Genomic DNA, 20,301 nt, shown 5'->3' on the forward strand with positions numbered 1-20,301 from the left:
TTGAAATAGATGATCTTAGTTAATTCTGCATAATTTCATGTGGAAATTAAGGTTTCAGTTTCTTTTAAAATAAACACAAAAAATGAACTATCACTGAACAGTAGTCACTTATGTGTCTGCATTCAAGAAACCCATCTGACTCTTTAGTACAGCTCATTTTACCAGTCGGATAAGTTGTCTGTCCAGCCACCTCAGAACATCAGGGCCCTCCTCTGTCTCTGCCCTGTACACTGCCAATCTAGCCATGAGAATTGCAGCAGCTTCCTGGTCAAAAGATGCAGCAATGTTTTGAATCTGGGTCTGTGCATCTGCCCAGCTGCAAAATAAAAATACAAGGATTTGCATCACAGTGAAAGGAAAAAATCCAACCTCAAAATAATCTTTCAAAATTAAGGCAAAGAAAGCTGAATGGTAGATTAAATGAGCAGCCTCCCAGTTCACCATTCTTTAATTAGAAATGTTCCTTATTTGTACAGATGCCATGCAACCAGTGAAATAAAATATAACATCACAAATAGAACAGCTATCAGATTTTTTTAAAAATGAATGATGAAAGGTTGTTACAGAAAACACCATCCATGAATCTAACCACACATTCCCAACTAAGCAATTTTCTTCTGCACTTTGCCAGTTCTTTTTAATTTTCAGAGTAAACTATTAATTAGACCTTTCATCAGTCACCAGGATTCTACTAATACAACTAAATAAGTTAACAACACAGTCTTTTCAACAGTTAGGGTAATGCTTTTTTCAATAAACTGAATTTTCCATCAAATTAACCAAGCAATGATCTCCTTCAGCTTAGAAAAAATAAATGTCACTGGACATTAAAAAATGTCATCAAAATATTCAACATCATTTCCTGAAATTGTGAAGTATATTGAATCAAGGAAACAGCAAGTAAAGGTTATACATGTGAATTTACATCCCTCTGAACTGCAGTTAGCATTCTCAAGTTAATTTATGAAGTGATTTTTGCCATTCCCTAACTCAAACATATCCTGAATTTAGGCCACAGAATTTCACTCAAAGCTTCCCTTTTGTCTAAAATCACTTGGCTTTCTTCAGAGAAATTATTTCCTATAATAACATTTTACAGCCACTGTAACCTCTCAGAGAAAAAACAGTTCCCAGAACAAGAGAGGAAACTGTCTGAAACAAGAGACTGCTTACAAAATCTACAAAGTAAAAGGGATATATATATTTACATTTATACACCCTGGTTTTCAAAAATTATTCATGAAAGTAAAACATACTTTCTGGCAACTGTGGTCACTCTGATACGTCTCTGCCCACTGGAATGCTGGTACTGAGTCACAAACTGGATTGCACCACGTCCTCCTTGAGGAATGGGAGCATTGTGCTAAGTACAGAAGGAAAAAAATTAAAGAGAATCTCAAGATTTTACAGTATAATTTGAAAATGTATAACTAATTACTAGGAAATCTTTGCAATAGGCAGCCCAAGTTATATTAATGAATTGTCTGGTGCTTTTGTTATGTTGAGTACCTTTACTAAACATAGATAATCAACTTGGAGATTGTTAAGGGATGATGTTCAAAGCAGTTGCTGGCTTCACCAGATATCCTTACAGCAATCAATGTCCTCTCCTTACACATGCCCTTAAAGAGACAACATCTTCCAAGGGACCTTACAATTCCTGGTTTCACTACATTCTATTTGAACACCATATGATTCACTGGAATTACAGGATAAGAAAATTTATACTAGTCCAAAATGTTGATCAATGGATCTCCAATAGTGCCATGAAAACAAAGATTGGAATCCAGGTGTAAATTGAAATTTCAAAACTCCGCTCAGTGAAAATACAGCTTTACACGCTATATAAGCAATTCAAAAGAGAAAGAGAGCTGAAATCAACTATTACACACAATAATTAGACTGGTTTTAGAGATGCTAATAAAATGAGCCCAACATATATATACAAGAAGTAAAATCAAAACCTGGCTAACGTAAGTTCAAGTTTTCAAACCTTTGCATAGATAACAAACCATGAAATACAGTATATTAAATATATAGAAACTACAGCCAGCTCGGTTCCTGAGCTGCTACTTGGAATAAGAAATGGTATGAGAATGAGTGCCACACTTGCTCCTCAAATTTTGATTCTCTTTTCTAGTAACCCCTCAGGGAAACACGGAACCAGAGTATTTGCCCTTCATGCATTTCAATGAAACCAATCTTTGCTTGCAAATACTGAGCAATAAATTAAAATGTAACACTATGTAGTAATTACCTTGTAACTAAAACATCAGAGAAATAATGAAAAGCACTTAGAAATATACAGATTACAGCACTTTCATGGCATGCAATTAAAAAATATTCAATAAGTAACGCAATGAAAGAAAAAATTGGAGTTAGAGATTATGAACTCTAATCAAAATCTGTAGAGTTCTTTAGTGCTCATTATCACATACAAGAATATTAGCCCATCATTAAGCAGTTAGTGTCCACCTCTAAACTTTGACAACACAAAATGTCAACATCATTTTTATCCCTGCTAGTGAGCTTAGGGGGAATCACACAAAAATGCAAGCTTTGACAGTCATATAAAGTAAGATTACTGTGTTTAGTAGACAAATATTTATTACCTGGTTTACCACCTCAAAGTACAGTGCAAGTGTTGTAGTAGGATTAAGACCACAAATCTTCCACTGACAAGTGCCTCCTGTTCCAATCTCCTGCAGAAAGATTTTGTAATACTTTTATCAGCATTATATATATATATGTACCATTATCAGTAACTGTTTGCAATTACTCTCACAAGCTTTCTTCCTGCTCACTCTGTCACCTTCTCAGACAAACATCAAACATGCCTGCAAAGCAACTGCAGTGCTGGATGTAGGAATAATAAAATAATAATAAAAAAAAGAGATATTGTTGTTTTAAATAATTAATACATTAAAGAATGCAGTATAAAGATCAGGAACTGGCATTAGAAAAAGACTGAAAAAACAAATTAGAAACAAGAAAAAATACCAGACTTTGCTTAAGCAGAACAAAAAGCACATGGAAGTGGAATGATTCTTCTAAGGTGCAGCAGTAAAACTAATTTTCAACTTACAAACTATGTTTTTATTTAGTTACACAGTCTCTAGTAACTAATAAGGTAACTGTACACAGATAGCAGTGTATTTCAACTGACAATTCCCTTTTCACATCAAAGCAACATAAATATCCAGCAAAACCAATTAAATTAATCCATCATCCATAATGGACACAGTGAAAGCAAATAAAACATTTAAGGAAAACTACACTGGCAATATTCTCACTGTGCCTATATTCGCTTGAAAGCATTATGATTAAAGGAATTGTCCAGTTACCACTCAAATGAGCTGCATGCACACTCATTCATATTCAAATTTTAATTCATATCATTTCAACAAAAAGGGGCTTAGAATATAAATGAATCATGACATAACTATGATTATATACATGTATATAATAATATATATATATAAACATGATATAAAACAGACAATCTCACAACTGAATTTCCTATTACCGCCTATGAAATAGATATGTAGCTTAAATAATGAGATAAAATCCTAATTTATTTTTGGTGATTTTAACTTTTATTGCAATATATGCAATCCCTCCAGGCAATGAAATGAAAAAACTCTATACCAGATCACCAAGAAAAAAAAATGCTGGTTATATTGAAATTTTTATGTTCACAAAGATGCAATCATGAATACAAGGAAAATTCACAGAATAAAAGTGTTTGATTAGAACAGACCATTTGTGAGCATTTTCATATTCAGAAGTGCTCCATTATGCAGATAGTTGGGAAAAAAAGTGAGACTTCTCAAGTGTAAGATATTTTGGTCACTTACAGGAATTGTTTTTTTATTGGTAATAGAAAGTTAATATTATCTGATAAGAAAATAGGGGATGATTTAAGTCTAATATAATTTTAAAGGTATTACTTCAGGAGCCTACAATAGCTGGATCTTTCAATCAATTAATTAAATGTGCATTTGGTGAAACATCTGCAGAAATGGGTAGACAGAGTTCAGATAGAAGGGATGTTTCCTAAGTTTTGTGTCCTTGTGTTCTATCAATTCTTTCTAAAAAATGTACTTTTATGGTTCACTTTGGATAAAAGGACACAGCTCTGATTTTAACAATAAAGCATGCTAACTCACTTCTACTTGCTTTCTGCTACATCATCATATAACTTTTGTATAATAATTTCAAAGCAACCAAATCTAAACAATGTAAACAAATAGACAAATTTAAACAAGTGTTTTAGTACACTAAATAACAAGGGATCTGCAAGGTCTAATACAATTGAACCTGACCTAGTAATGAATGTGAGCTTGCATGTATTTAATTTAATACTGGTACAAAGTGAACACTTTGTTTCATTTCCTTCATTTTCAGTGAAGCTTACTTACATTTTCTGAGACACAAGGTCCCTTAGAGTTGAGAGAGACACAGGGTCCAATAGCTCCAGAAATCTTTACTTCTCTCGAAGTCTGCATATTTCAAATAAAAATATACATTAACATGCCACACTAAGGAATTCAATCTCATTTTATCGTAAGATAATTAAAACTTCAATGCATATTATGTTACTGATATCTTTAGGAAAGGTTATAATAATGCTTAATACATTTGGAAACACTTTTCATGTTCTCAGTTGCTACACTTAATTATGTTTGTTTGCTATACTAATTAGGATATTTTAACAACATGAATATAAATTATAACTTGGAGAAAAGCTGCTTTACAATTTATAATTATAATGATTTATAAACATAGGAGCCTATAAAGTATACAGGGTAATGTTTCCTTTCTAATGAAATAATTAAAATATTCACAGGTAAGATTAAGACTGAAGACTAGTAAGGTAAGTCTACACACACCTAGTAAGGAATTTAGGTCTTAAACATATTTAGCTAAAAGCAAGATCCAGTTATTTACATTCTTCCAATGTCATTTTCCTCTTTGAAGTGATCCGTAAATTCCTCTAGAACTGGGGCTCCCTTTTTACATTTTCCAGGATCTTTCAACAAAATTCACATGAACATGGATACCAAAAAAAAGAGGGTTCAACTATTTGTCCTAGTAGTAAAAATCTAAACAGAATTTCACCAAAAATGAAAATAGTCTCATATTCTTCTACAATACGGGATTGTAGTATTTGTCAAGAAACATCAACAAGGGCAGTACCTGTACCTACAGCATATTTAGCTCTAAGATTCTCACAATGGTGCACGCAAAATACAACATTGTTAAAATGGCAGAATGGATTCTGATTAAGATGGAAACCGAAAGAAAATTTGTCCTGGACCATATACAGAAACTGACCTACCTAAAACCAAGAAACCACTGATACCAAAATCTAAGCTCACAGCATTTTGAGTTTTTAATGGAAACATTTATTTTGCTTTAGTCTCTCTTTTAGCTGTCACTGAATGCAAGGTGAGAAGGAACTACCATTATACCTAACTCACATTTACAGAATCCTAGAACTGCAGAAAGATAGACAGGACTATGTACAGCTATGTACAGGCCAAACTCAGTACATCTGTTCAGCATGTTCCTAAAAATTCATTAAAAGGGCAAAGATTGCAGTTTGTAACCATCCTATTCCACTGTTTCACTAACAGACTGCATTTTTGTATGCTTACCTTTATTTCTAATGTGCCACCAAATCCCATTTTAAATTGTCCTTGCATATCTTTAGTGAATACTCTCTGAAAAGTTTGCTTGAATAATGATGTATTGAAAGAGTCTCCCATTACCATGTAGCCTCTAGAGAACAAAATAAACAAGCAAAACCCATGAGTGAAAATAGATCATTTATATAATTCATTTTTATTAAAGACTAAAAGTAAAGACAATTCACTGTGAGACATATTTTTACCTTCTTAAAATAGGCTAAAGAATTTTGCTACAATATTAAGGATGAAAGTTTTAAGTGAGCTTCTTGTCCTATACATTTTAAGGTCATTATATTACGTAAAAAAAATTTTCACTGGGAAAATACTATCCTGGACTTTCAACACTAAGGATGTATCAAGTTACTGTCACAAAAGTCAGTTTACTTCTAATATTTATTATTCCAAACTATAGTATTTTGTGTAGTTCATTCATTATTTCAGGGTTAAATCTATGCTCAAGAAGCATGATAGCAGCATTCTGTGGATGTAACTGCAATAGATGCCATCTGTCATGAAATATCAAATCCTGCCTTTAGAAAATAGTAATGGGAGATACTATTTTCAGTCATCAAAAAACATTAATTGAAACCTTTTAGTAAAATATGTCAACAGGTCAAACATTATACCCAAAAGAAGTTTCCAGGTGGATACTTAAAAACAGAAGAAAATAGACATGTATAGAATCAGAAATTGCTCCCTGTATGCAGGATTTAACCAAAACCAAAACAGAAGAGCTGTAGGAGAAATAAACAAACTATACATTAAGGCTACAGAAACAGGGTGAGTCACAGAAGCAGAGAGAAAGAGTAGAACAGTATAAACAAAAACAAAACTTGAGTTTGATGCAGAAAAGGAACAGGTGTCAAATATGCAGGTAAAATCAAATTTAAGCATAAATACCCTGAACAGTGAAAGCTCCCAAGCTAAGGCTATACACACAGCTCCAAAGAGAAGCAGTGATTAGCATGGCCAAGCTGGCCTGAAACTCAGGACCTGCACCTGATAGTCATCTAAACCACTAGCTGAACCTACAAACAACAGTATATACAAGAATAGCATAAACAAGACAGAAAGAATAACAGACGGCTTTGTACCTCTCTGAAGAACATGAAAAATAAGGACAGGTCCTTACCTTCACTGAAACATGCCACTTACACAGATATACACCGAAAAACAGAAACAGTGTATCTGATAAATTGTCTGATTAAAAGATATCCATGTTATTCAAGCCTCAAAAAGATCACATTAAAAGAAAACAGCAAACCCACTTCCTATTAAACCCAAAATTGTGGTGACAAATCTGCCAGAGGCCAAGATACTCCAAAATTCCGGTACAAATGCACCCATCACAGTTCATCAATGAATTTATGGGTTTTTTTTTTAAATAGAACATTCTTTGCAAATGCTCCCTGTTAAACAATTTTAAACTGCATCTTCATATACTACTAAAACACAAACATACCCAGTGTAGTTGGGACAACACTTCATTTCCAGTAGACCAGTCTGATCCAATGCACATGCATATATGTCAATAACGTGACCATTTGTTGCAGCTCGATTAGCCAGGGCTTCAAAATGCTAAACCCAAGATGAAAATACAGTTCATAGCAATTTACAATGTGAAATCTCCTCATCTTCAGAGTAAATCCTAAACTCACAATTTTTTTCTAAAACAACATTATCAGATTCTATTCACATAAAAGTATATTTTTCCTATAGTTAACAAGATTTGAATTTTCAATACTTGGGATTTTTTTTCTTATCAGCTGAGAGCCTAAGTCCCACTAAAGAGAACAGTGGTTGCTATTTAAACTAGAAAATTAGTTTGATTTTTCTTTCTTGTAAACTTTGCATTTAGTACTACATCCAGCACAGAACTAAATTTACTATTCTAATCTCAAATGTCTACAATGAGAGGTGCCTGCAACTGAGCTAATTGTTTAAGCTCCCATTATAATCAGTCAAGATGAATTCAACAGGTTTTGGATGCAGTTCACCAACCCAAGTGTACATTTTAAATTAAATTAGATATGACTATACTCTACAGCCTAATCCCTTCCCAGCTACAGAGACAGTTTTCAACACCTGTCTTAGAAGCCCCAGCCTTACAACACTAGATATACCACTTGGTCACATCAGAGAAACACTCCAACAAACTTTAATGTCAGCTAGACAAGTCCTAACTCAATATACTGAAATTTCTGAAGGAATTCTTGAGACGTACCGCTATTCAGAGCCAGGTAAACAAAACGACACAATTCCCACCTCTTTATACATTTGCTATTACTAACAGCATTTTACAGTGCCCAGCAATTTAAATGTTTACTTACTGGGAATACGTCTGAAATCTTATGACCATCTCTTACCTTAGTACCTTTTTTAACATATTTTGCATTGTCTTTCTCGATGTCATGCCATGATCTTATAGGTAGCTTCAATTCATCCCCTACCACCATGCCAGGTCCCTGCGTGGCTGGTCCTCCGATGAACATCATTATGCGTGCGCCAGTATTAGGGAAAGTGCACTGCAGGAAATAAAAGACAAATAAAACCACTGGGTTTTGATACAAACTGAACAAAAGAAATAGATATGTGGGTATTTATCACACTGATAGGATTGTAACAATAACTGCATTTTTCACTCCCAGAACTTGAAACTGCCAATAATTCAAAGTCTCAATTTTTTGTCTTATTAAAATATGTAATGTCTACTAAATTCTATGCATGTGAGGGACAATATCCATCAGAATCATTCTACAAATCTAATACACATCAATTAATACAGTTTTTACATATTGATTGTGGCAGCTTTTGTGCAAGAAAATGATCTATGTTTAGCACAGCAGTAGTTAAACCTTTTACCTCAAGGAGTCCAACAGCTATAGATAGGGCTACTCCAGAAGAACGTAAGGGCCGCTTTCCTTGTGGAACAGGCCAAGGATCTCGTTGCAGTTCACCCAAAAGATCAGTAAGATTCATATCAATCTTCTGCACTGGTTGCAAGAATCTAGAAATAAATACATGGAAGTACTTTATATTTAAATTATTAAATAAAAATTTTATCGATTGCTCACTAGCAATATATTAGACATGTATTTGAGATGTCTAGTTCTAGATTCTGGTCTGAATTCAGACCAGTGTCTCTGCTTCATCAAAATAAAGTAGTTTGAAATTACTATATACACTCTCAAGAGGTTCAGCAAAGAGCTTGCAAAACTGGCAGACCTAGAGATATACCACCAGTATACCACAGATATACCACTAGTCAAAAAAACAGAGCAGACAATGACCTATGAATCTCAAAAAGAAACATTTCCCTACTCCAGTGACAATCAAAGATCAGGAGAAAAATTAACATGGTAAGATCTCTTTCATGCTGCTGCAAGCAGTCTACACATACAGCTAATTTTTGGAGGGCAGAGATAGCAAAACTGTCTCAGTAATTTCAAAAATTTCTTCTATGGCACAGTGAAATACAAAGGAAAATCAAATACCATCCTGCGATTTCCAAATGAGAGACCAAAGGAAAGGAAAGAGGAATAGGAGAGGGAAGAGGAATAGAAGAGGGAGAAAAAGGGTAGGCACAAGTGGGTATCTGCCTATGGGGTGCTAAAGCATCTATTAACACCTTCTGGCAAATATTATCATTATTATTATTATTGTTATTGTAATGTATCTATACCATGCATCTCAAAGCACTTTCAAAAATCATCCAGATAATATTACTACTACCAATTGAGTCAATTCTTTCCAATACAAACTGTAGGAAAGAACAGTCTACTAGTAAATTTGTGCCTGGCCGAGAAGTTTGGCCATCAGTTTACTGTTTTAATGGTCATAAAACCTAGGTTTTCCAGTACATCAGTGAAGCCAAGGTACATGTTTTAAAATGTTTAAAGTAGAGTACCTGTTTGAAGGTGGTGGCTGCTGCACTTGAGGACCCCGACCGACTTGTGCAACAGCTACTTTTGTAAGCCCCAGCATTTCCTGTAGCCAAATAAATAAGATTTTATCACAAAATCTGTTTATTTTGCCATTAGCACCTTAATGATTTCTCTTTGTTTGCTTCTGTTCATTACCTGAAGCTGTTTTGCAGAGAGGTCCTTTGTTCCTCTGAAGACGTAACTTTTGGAAATTCCTTCACAACCAAGCTCATGAACTTGCACCATTCGGCCAAAGGTAATGAGACCTACTAATGCTGTTGGTGGCAGGAGACTAAGGGACATTTGCATGGATTCCTTCAGAGCTTGCAAGTCTTCATCTTCCATGCATGTATCCACAACATAAAGAAATATCAACGGCATCTGAGGACCACGCTTTGAGAAACAAAATTAGAATCATATGAAAAACAAGTCCTGCAATATTTAAAGGACTTAAAATTAACAAGCAAGATACATCTTGCAAAAGTTTTAATTTTCATCATACCAGTAATGTCAATGTTCCATCTAACTTAACTCTTTCTCAATTAGTAATCAGAATCCAGAACAATACCCCTACCAAAGTGAACTCTGTACAAAAAGGAAATGCTTACTACAAAAGAATAAATCTTATTATGATTTATGAATTTTAAAGCATGAACTAATTACATACATCTTTTAATATACAATGAGCTTTTATTGCTCCAAGTGAACAGAACAGTCATGAAGCTATTCACAATTATAAAATATTCTAACCTGATGACAGTCCACAGCATTTCACTTCCTAATTTACTCTCGAGATCATTAGTACTTTTTATTCTAAACTAATTTTGCTTCACTATGAGCAAACATTCCATTTCCTTTGCATTACAAGAATTGGCAGAAAATACAGATTCTGCTCAGTATTCACTCTTCCTTTCATTAACATTTGTAAGACTTCAGTGATGATTCAGATTATGATTTGTCTCACTGAGGTCTTACAAATTTTAATCCTCAAAAATTAATCTGGAGGTTAAAAAATTGCAATTGAAAATGTTTGCAATTTAGAGATTAAGGTCCATTTTTTATTTCTATTCAAGTAACCTCTATCCTGAAAAAGGATGAATATTAAAAATCAAACACCTGGATTGAATATGTATTAGCTATTGTCTCTAAAACAGACAGCATCAGAACTAACTACTCATCATTCAAATACAAACTTAAATTCAAATGATTACTGAGAAGTGAATGAACAGTCAAATCTGAACTGAAATTACTTCATCAAGCAACAGAGGTAAGCAGCCTACTGACACAAAAATTAAATCCACTGTAAAAAAACCCAGACCTAATAGAAGTATCACCTTTAGAGGAGAACTCTCTTTTTCTTTTTTTTTTTTTTAAACCAGTCTTATTAGCCATCCTAATGCTCTTATAACACGTTTTCCTTTTCCAACTGATAGCGTCAATGTTCCATCTACTAACAAGCACATAAACACTCAGTCACTAAAACAGAGTAAAGAAGTAAAATCAAAATGTATTATTTTTGTACGTTGCAAGGCAATAGATGTTCAATATTCTATTTAATGATTTTACCTGTACTACATATTCAATGCTGGAGAATTGAGGCAAAAGTTCAGCTGGTTGATTCATTTCAGATATGCCGGCATAAGTAGGAGGAAACTGCAAATAAAAGCACAGAAATTAAATATAAATATAAGATTACAATTTCTACAAAGGAAAAAAAAATCAGACTTTTTTCAACAGATATTCACTATTGCTGTTATGAAAAAAATCTCAGTGCAATATCTGAAGAACCAATTGCACAATTCTGCTCTTGCTGTTAATCTCAGTTTGCAACTATAATTTGAAAAATCAAGGTTTTCATTTCACCTTGTAAAAATATTTTCTATATGCTGAATGTTTCATTTTCTTACCTGGTTTCTCTGGTAACAAAAGTTGCAAGCCCAGAGTTTTGCTCGATAATCCACTTGGCTATAAAAATACAACAGGAAAAGTTTATATAGCATGAACAATCCATTTTCCTCCACTGTCCCTAGAATATATGTCTTTAAAACTTTAAAAAACACACTGACTTTGAAAAAGACTCATTCTAATACATTTTCTCCTAAATACCCACATTACAAACTGAAAATAAGTGGAGACTTACAGAGATGTATCAGGCAAATTACTGTATTTAGGGAAAAAGAATGGTCTTCAGGAAAAAGATGCAAATAAGAAATTTAAAAATACAGACACAGCACCTATATTAGAGCCTTTGTCCATGGTTTAAAAAATCTTTTTAACTCTCCTTACCATTGAATTTTTCATATTTTTCTGCCTCTATCTATTGTGGGACTAGCCTGAATATAGATTATGCCCTACAAAAACAGGTCCCAACATGACAGCTATCTCTGTAACAAAAACAGCATTGCTTTCAAATGACTAGACTACCTCCTTTTGTCTACATTTTTATTAGTATTCAGACAGTTAAAATAAAAAATGCAAGTTCTATCTTCGTGCCACAGAGATGTCTTAAAGTCCTAATCATATCTTAAGGGCAAGTCACCTTAATAGTTCTCAATGTACACTTCCTGCTAGTACATCTTCTCCTGTCTACAAGAGCAAAAATCTTTTTAAAATATTAAATCTTCGGGTAAGTCCCAACATGCTGTAAACAAAACACTGATCTATTGCTATCTAATTATCTTTACCAGTTATAGGGGCTGCAAATTACCTAGCCCAAAGTGCTATATGGGCTTCTAAAGTCTCCTCAGATTGAGTCCCTAACCACCCTTTCAGGGGAAAAAAAATCCAGTCATTACTTGCACATACAACACAGGAACAATGCACACAGTTCACTGTAATGACAGCATCTGTCTGTCCCTTTACAACTTTTTCTTTTCGTTGGTTTTCTTCCAGCCCCCAATAAAAGATAAAGTTAACTTCAATTAGATCTGACTCCCAGTATAACCAGCCACTGTGGCTGCTTAATACTGAAGCACAATTTTACGTCTGCTTTGAAGCTCTCTTTTCTCCCAAGCAGGGACAAGACATTCATAACATTAAATTTGTTCTGCAGGTTATCTGACATCATGTCTAATCTCTATCAATCAGGATCCTTCCAGTGCCTATCAAACTCCAGTGTAGAAATCATTCTGCCTCTTTTCCATACCTCTATGACAGGAATGACATATGAAACACCTCCTCTGCTTCCAACCCAAACTTACCCATGATTAGTCCACAATCATTTGAGCTTGTGCCAATACCACCCTTAAGCTTAAACACCTTTCTACCCTCCTTCATGCCTACTTCTGATGTTATCTATCATCTTCTGTTTTGATAACCTAAAACAGATAACCTGCTTTGGTCCACAAATGAACTAATGTCAGTAATAAACATAGTTCAATTCATTGGAAATTAAACTATATCAGGGTCCAACCGTTCAAAAGACACAGTATTGCAACTTTTTACCCAAGTCATTTTCTAGAGGCAAAATGCAAGAGTGTACTAACCCCCAAGATGTATAGTTGCAGAAAAGTAACATACCTAATCAACAGTAAGTACATTGAAACAATTCATTACATGAAACCTATGTTTTCAGTAAATATGTTACATATGCAAATCTATGTGCAGAACCTTCTAAGGCCTGTAAGTCTGTGCTGTACAATGCTGTGAGGAGCATTTGAACTTCCATACGCCAGATCTTTCATACAGCTCAGCTAGCACTGTTCTCAAGACTCTAAGGCAAAGTACTGGAGCAATAATATGCATTAGATTTACCATAAGGGATTCAGAACAGCTCGGCACGTGGTCCTACTGCACAACACCGGCTCATACTGAATAGGAGGCAAGTCTGGCCGTTCCTTCAGTGGTGTGAAGAGGGCAGCCACAGGGACTACCATTCTTGTAGCTTCAAGACGACTTGAAGGCCAAACATTCCAGCTGAATCTAACTCCATCTCTGTCCTCATTCTGCTGGATAAATTCCAGGAAGGTTGTCATGGTCGACTTCTCTCTTTAACACTAAAATAAAAAATAACCATCAGCAGAATGTTGCCATGCAAAGGACTTATAACTACTAAATGCTGAATGTACGTAAAGACAGTGACTCATCCAAATACTGTAACTGAGTGACAGTCAATAAAACACTGAGTAGAGCTTCTTAAATCCTAAAAGCAATGTGCAGAATTCTAAGGAAAAACAAAATACTGCTGTATAAAATTTTCTAAGAGTTTCTTAACCGTATTTTTGGTATCTCATGATGCAGCCTACATGCAAACATAAAGGAATAGTAACATGACATTCCACAAGAGTACATTCCAACAGCAACTCTAGGAAATAACTTTTTAAGAAAAACAAGTGCCATATTCCAATACATTATGTATAAAGAAGCACCTTTCAACAATTCTTTGAATTCAAATTGACCATTTTGGACATTGTCTTAAGGCTTTCAAAATGTTCTGCTATGATTAGTCAGAAGCTGAAGGACTGGGGAGCACAGACACCTCACAAAAGCTCAACAGGTACCTGTGAACAACTGGTAAAGTCAGCAAAGAGCACTCCTCAGCTTTATACACACTACTCCTGACTATCCGCTGCATGCTACACAGTACCTTTAAAGTACATATAGCACAGGTTTTTCCAGCAACTATGATATCTAAATTCACACTCCCTAATAATTAAGGATTTACTGTAAAAGCCTACCACCTAAGAGGAAGTAGAAATACTCCTAGGTCTCAATTTATACTGTACAAAGTTAATGAACAGCTATTAAAAATGTTGCTAATAGCTAGAAATCTTGTTAGAAATTCCTCCTGAATTGGAATTTAAATCACGAATTCTCATAAGTACACTGACATTCTTAGTTCTGACCTTACATACATTACAGGAGACTTGTAGAAACTCTCAATTTACCAAAACCTATCTATCAAAATTATAACGGCATTGCACCTTTAGTTTCTATGATAGCCAAAAACTTTTCAAGTTATTTTAAACTATAGCCTAACTTAATGCTTTTATTCTAAACGTAACTTTTAAGAAAACAGATTAACAAAATACATAAAGCGAAGTGCCAAATTTCACAGTTAATATCCTTAGGAAATAATCAACTGCCAATATTTTAATGGGCATGTCTTACTGACAGTAGGAACAAATTTGCTCCTATCTGAACACATCATGGCAATTACAACACAGGGAGCATGAGGGAGTTCCACTCAAATTTCTGCAAAGCCTTTGGGCAGGGGACAAAACTGAGCAAAAGAGAGACTGTCTGAAAGTTGTAACTACTACAAAGAAATCAGAGAGAGAAATTAACTAAGAGAGGAAATAACAGCCTGGAATTTGAAGAGTATATAGAATTTAAGAAATTTCTCTCCTAATAAATCAAAATCCACCCATGTTTTGTAGAAAAGTTTAAGGAAATCTCTGAAAAATGGGGTATTAATGCAGGAATCTGCACAATGCAACTATCTCCATTATAACCACAAACAGAATAATCTCTCAATTTAAAAATTATTTCCTGAGAAGACAGAGAAAATTTCAACTTAAGGCTATTTCAGCCATTAACTGGCAGCAATTGTAGACTCACAAAATCCAGCTCCAAACACTGCAACGTGTCACACTTTTTGTCCTGGACTTCAAAGTGTTCTCTCCACATTTTACTCTAGCTATGTTTGAAATGGCTGCACATGGATATTACTTTTACCACCCAGTTATTGCTCCTTAAAGGGCAATGTACAAACACCAGTATACAGTGACTAATCACGTGCACATAGATACATAAATGATTTTTGAATTTGCTGAGTTAAATACTGTCATTTTCTATTAAGTATGTATTTCCTATTCAGAAGGAAGAAGTGGCTAATAATCACATTCTCCTCCACCTTTTCTCCTATCCTTTCCTTCCTTTTCAAGAGCCAATAATGCTTACCTATTTCATCGTTCATCAAATGTGGAACTCTTGGTCTGACAAGTTACATTTGGTACCATTGTTACAGCTATGCAGACACATTTTCTGAGATAGGTGTGGAAATGTATTGCATTTTAAAAGAACAGCAAACCTGGCCTACAGGCTACACACCAAATTTTGGACAACTGAACGACACAAAATACACACTGCTCACCTCAGAAAACCTCAGAGAAGGGATTTTCAGAACAGCTGAACATCAAAAGTTCCCACTTTGGGGTGTCACTGCTTTACCATTGCTGCAAATTAGTACATCCAGAAAAAAACAGACGTTTTTTCTAGTTTGCCTCTTCCCTCCCACTGCTAAGGCTGAATGTACCTTGCAATCCTGCACCATGACAATCTCCACTGTGTGTCAAAAATACAGCCACCCTTGAATTGCATTGAGAGTCACTGGTTGACTATTAGCACCTTTAAGCGTTTATACATCTCAGATAATTATGCCCCAATGCAGAATATCCCCGAAATAATATCCCCTAATCCTTGCATGCGTATACAAAAAATAGCAAAACATTTTTCTCTACAGCATTGTGAGAGTTTCAGCATAGATAGATCGAAGTCCCTCATAGTACCATGTGTTTAACTACCACTAAATGAGTACAGTTCACTGCCCATTTTTCTTACAACACATCTATTCTCTCAGTTTATTAGGCACTAACAACCTGGTAAAAGAGATTAATAATAAACTTTTAGTTAATTTTCTATGCCCAAATCACGTATCAGATACAAATCTATTTCAGTTCCAAGGAGAAACTAAAATACATGAGCAGAATAATTTATATAGTTATATAAAACAAGTTGCTAACATTTTCACCACTCAAACGCAGTCATCCTCCAAATCTGCTCTCCCAGACCTCTCACTGAAAACTTTTTTTTTTTTAAACAACCACAGTATGTGATAACCCATCTAAATTTAAAAATCAAAACATAATCAAACGCAGCAGGGCCTGCATTTCCTGTAGTTTTACCTATACCGCAAGGCAGCCCCGTCAGTGGCACAGCGGCGTAGGTCCAGCAGAGCTCCGGGACAGGAGCACCACAGGCGCTGTCGGGAGAGTGCCGCCCTTTACCCCCGGCCGTGAAAAGGCCGTGCCCCGCCGGCCCTACCGAAGAGCCGGCAGTCCCCGCCGGCCGGGCGCTCCCCGCTGCACAGGAAGGGAGCTCAACCAGCCCCTGCCCGGGAGGCCGCGGGAAGCGCTGACCAGTGGCCGTCGGTAGCCCCGAACCCTCACGCCGCCGGGGGCCCCGAGAGCAGTTTCGGGCACCCGGAGATCCCCCACTGCCACGGAGGGGACGCGGGGAGCTCCCACCACGCTCGCTCCAGGCCCGACAGCCGTGCGGGGCCCCGCGGCCCGGGGTGGCCCCGGAGCTCCCAGCGCGGGGAGCGGGGCTGCCGCCTCTCCGCCCCGCAGCACCCCAGCTCCGCCGGCTCGGATTCCCCGCGCTGCCCCCTCGGTGCTGCCCTGCCTGCTCACCCGCGTCCCGGCCGTCGGTGCTGCTCCCGCTGTGCTCGCTCTCCCCGCCCGCCCGCTGGCAGCCGTCCCGGCGCTGCCGACGCATCAACATGGCTGATGGGAGAGTCCGCGCCACGTCAAGGGGCAGAGAGCGGGGGCGGGCTGAGCTCCGCCGCTCCCCCGCCCCCGGGGCAGCCCGCAGGCCTCCCCAGCCACGGCCGCGGGGCCGGCCGCAGCCATGCCGCTCTTGACTGTCTCTTCGTCGCCTTGACAGCTCCTGCTCGCTGCTGTGTGCTCGTTGCCTTGTTCGTCCTTCTTCTGAAGGTCGGTCGTCTGCATCTCAATCCCAAATCCATTCAGGAAAAAAGGCATCCCGGTCACCGGGGGTAGTTTTGCCTTCTCTCCGCGCCGCAGCGCTCGGCTGCCCCGTGCTGCGCCTGTGCCCGCTGGTACCGGGGCTGCCCGCGGCCCGCCGGTGGTTGCACTGCTCTGGCTGCTGCTGCTCTGGCCGGCACGGAATTTCTCTGAAATTCCGTGGACTGAAACAGCCGGGCTTCCGCGAGTCCTTGAGCTCACCCTGCTTGTTCTTATCTTCCACCATGTGTACTTACGGCAACTTTTTAATCTGGAAGATTGTTTACATGTTTCTTCTGAGTGCCTGGGGAAAAAAATATATTGAAATTATATTCCTGGGGTTTTTAGCCTGAAACAATCCTTTATCTCATATTCATAAATATTTAATACGTTTTTTTACTGTCTATAGTAACTATCACATAGCCATTGCTGTATGTGTTTATCCGGGTTTTTTGTTAGTGTGGTCAGCTTTTTATCCCCAAACTCAAGTTATAGTGACTCTTCAGTTTCAATAATTGTTTTTAACAAGCCTGTCATGAAAGGCCAGAAACTCTGTCTTTCCTGAGAGGTCTTACTGCAACTAATCCAGACATGGAGCAGGACTGAAAAACATTCTGCTGACTGACTACCATATCTTCCCTCCTTCATTGCAACTCAGAAAATATTCTGTGACCACCTGAATGCAAATACAAATTACTAAACAACCTTATTCTCTTTTCTTATATGTCAAATGTGATTATGATAGAATTTCTTTGCCATTACTATCTCCAGTATGTTTTACCAGTCCTCTCCAGTCTAAAAACATGGACAGTTAAACAACAGCAGAATTTATGGGACGGATTTTAAATTTCCTCATCCACAAATCTCACTGCCATTTGTCAAGTATTAAGTAGGAGCTTGCCAATGACATGCAACATCCTCACTCTGAACTCAAAAGAAAAAAGAAAAATAAGACTAATCCCAAAACCCCACAACACTCTGAACTTCAAACAGATGCACAGAAAGTGACTCAGTGTTGTAATTTCAAAATTATTCAAACACCTTGTGAAACATTTTCAGAAAATTACCTTAAAAAGAGGCAAGTCCCGAAGTCCAAACTGCAGGATGAGCTCTATAAATAAGAGAAAAAGAGGCAGCTGACATTTAAAGACACTCAAAGGACAAGAAGGGAAAATAGGAAAATACAGTACTCTGAAAGCTCACTACAAATAAAAGCTATTCAGTATTTTTAATTAATCTTCAGCACAACAAAATTTCATTACATAATAACCCAATCCAATGCTCTAAACTTAAAGAAAAGTCTTGCAGCTGTTATGATGATGCAAACCAGAAAGAAAATCAAGGAGAAAGAAAAAAAATAGAAAATAGATATAAACTCATGTACTCATTATAAGAAAATATTTTGTTAGCTCCCCATATTCATATCTAGAATGCAGATTGAAAGCATTTTAATTTTTCATAATGCAGAATGTAGGGGGGGGGGCGGTTGTTGTTTTTGGGGGGGGTTTTTTGGGTTTGGTTTTTTGGGTTTTTTTCAGCCAATGGGGCATATCCATTAATGCAGCTCATCTTTTGTTTGGAAAAGTACTCTTAATACCTAAGCAGCAATACATTTCCAGTTTCATTTTCCTCTTTCTCCACTAAGAAAATCATATTTAATAGCCATTGCATCAGCATTGTTGATATGTTAGGAACAATGTTATTGCCTGTGGAAGACTATCTGTAATAATTAAAAATATGTTGCTTTGTTTAAAAAGTATCAATGGAAAATTCCAGAAAAATTTATCTAATTATATAAAGTATTTTTAAAGCATATTTATATCTGTGGGTTCTCTTTCTGTTCATAGTTCTGGACTTTACAACAGATAGGAAAAATAAGTTCTGAATATTACTAAAGTATTCAAAATTAACTTTATATAGCTGTACTCACCAAAGTTTTTGTCTTGATAATCAGTCAGCCTTTCCATTTTCTATTATGGTAGGTTAACTAAGCAGGTTTTATTTCTAGTGGTGACTGCAGTTGTTGCATACTCAACTAGGACGTTAGATCCGGGTTTCAGAAATAAAACTCCCTGGTACACGTAGGTGCGTTTGGAAACACCTTAAAACAAACAAAAGCCATTGGAGAGGAGGAGTTAAGGTAGCTGTTTATTTAGAACTACTGAAATATAGATTTGCAGGGATTTAAAAAAAAAGCATTGGTTTTTTCTGAACTTACATTAGAAGTATCTAAAACTACTTTGAAATATCAGATCTAAATAGACTTTGCATGCAGAACTAATCATAAAGATAATATATTGATTGACATTTTGTGTAACAGCAATTTCATAATACAGAATGTAAATGAGTATAAATTATTCCCCTTTTTATCTTACCTGGGAAACAATGTCCCTTCATGCAAATGCTACCTTGCTTTCTGACATGTGGGTGTTCCCACATTATAGTCTTCAGAAAAACTCATACAACTTAGGCATTGACCCTTCCAGAATGGGAACTATGTAAATTTATAACCATTAACTTTTATGTAACTGACTTTAACCACAGATCTCAAAGCATTTCAAGGAAGGGGGAAATAATTATGAATACTGTGTGTTCACAGGTAGAATAAGAGAGTTCTAATGGGTGACCTTTAAAGAACCTTTGGCTAAAACTACAGTGTATTAGAACAATGGCACAAGGCCTGATGAAAGAAGTTATTAAATGTTTACACCTATTCACCACAAAAATAGGCCTAGTTTGAAGGATACTGACTCGGCAAACCCCTTTCTACCACTGCTCTTTGGCCATATTGCCTTTTTTCCCATCCGGTGGTTTCCAGGGCAACCAGACCGCGACACATCAGAGCGCAAGGCCCAGGCTCCCTCAGCGGGGCGCGGGCCCGAGCGCGGCGGGGCTGCGCTGAGGGCTCCGCGCGAACACCGCCGCCTCCCGCCGGCCCCG

At 36.8% G+C, this 20,301-nt stretch overlaps 1 protein-coding gene and 1 long non-coding RNA gene across 3 annotated transcripts in view; both read right to left on the minus strand.

The window, feature by feature from the left end:
- SEC23A (Sec23 homolog A, COPII coat complex component) overlaps window positions 1–17,153 on the minus strand; it is a 28,760-nt gene extending 11,607 nt beyond the window's left edge. Inside the window, exons 1-14 of one of the 2 annotated variants that reach the window (XM_015630341.2) lie at window positions 17,029–17,153; window positions 13,370–13,611; window positions 11,524–11,581; window positions 11,183–11,269; window positions 9,773–10,009; window positions 9,601–9,680; window positions 8,556–8,700; window positions 8,060–8,218; window positions 7,156–7,271; window positions 5,661–5,784; window positions 4,422–4,502; window positions 2,613–2,702; window positions 1,257–1,363; window positions 163–316 (exon numbers count right to left, since the gene is read on the minus strand). In XM_015630341.2, coding sequence (XP_015485827.1) covers window positions 163–316; window positions 1,257–1,363; window positions 2,613–2,702; window positions 4,422–4,502; window positions 5,661–5,784; window positions 7,156–7,271; window positions 8,060–8,218; window positions 8,556–8,700; window positions 9,601–9,680; window positions 9,773–10,009; window positions 11,183–11,269; window positions 11,524–11,581; window positions 13,370–13,590 — 1,659 coding nt within the window. In that variant the 5' untranslated portion in view covers window positions 13,591–13,611; window positions 17,029–17,153. Of the gene's footprint in view, window positions 1–162; window positions 317–1,256; window positions 1,364–2,612; window positions 2,703–4,421; window positions 4,503–5,660; window positions 5,785–7,155; window positions 7,272–8,059; window positions 8,219–8,555; window positions 8,701–9,600; window positions 9,681–9,772; window positions 10,010–11,182; window positions 11,270–11,523; window positions 11,582–13,369; window positions 13,612–15,710; window positions 15,733–17,028 lie in introns of those variants that run through there. The other variant, XM_033515131.1, reaches the window with a different exon arrangement.
- Window positions 17,154–17,257: 104 nt separating this feature from the next.
- LOC107205672 lies at window positions 17,258–20,295 on the minus strand. The gene is made up of 4 exons (XR_001522079.3): window positions 19,737–20,295; window positions 19,292–19,462; window positions 18,429–18,472; window positions 17,258–17,665 (listed from the first exon to the last, which is right to left on the minus strand). It is a non-coding gene; the product is annotated as an uncharacterized LOC107205672 (long non-coding RNA).
- Window positions 20,296–20,301: the final 6 nt, after the last annotated feature.

The sequence above is a fragment of the Parus major genome, chromosome 5 (assembly GCF_001522545.3).
Source record: "Parus major isolate Abel chromosome 5, Parus_major1.1, whole genome shotgun sequence".
In the NCBI taxonomy this organism is placed as follows: Eukaryota; Metazoa; Chordata; class Aves; order Passeriformes; family Paridae; genus Parus; species Parus major.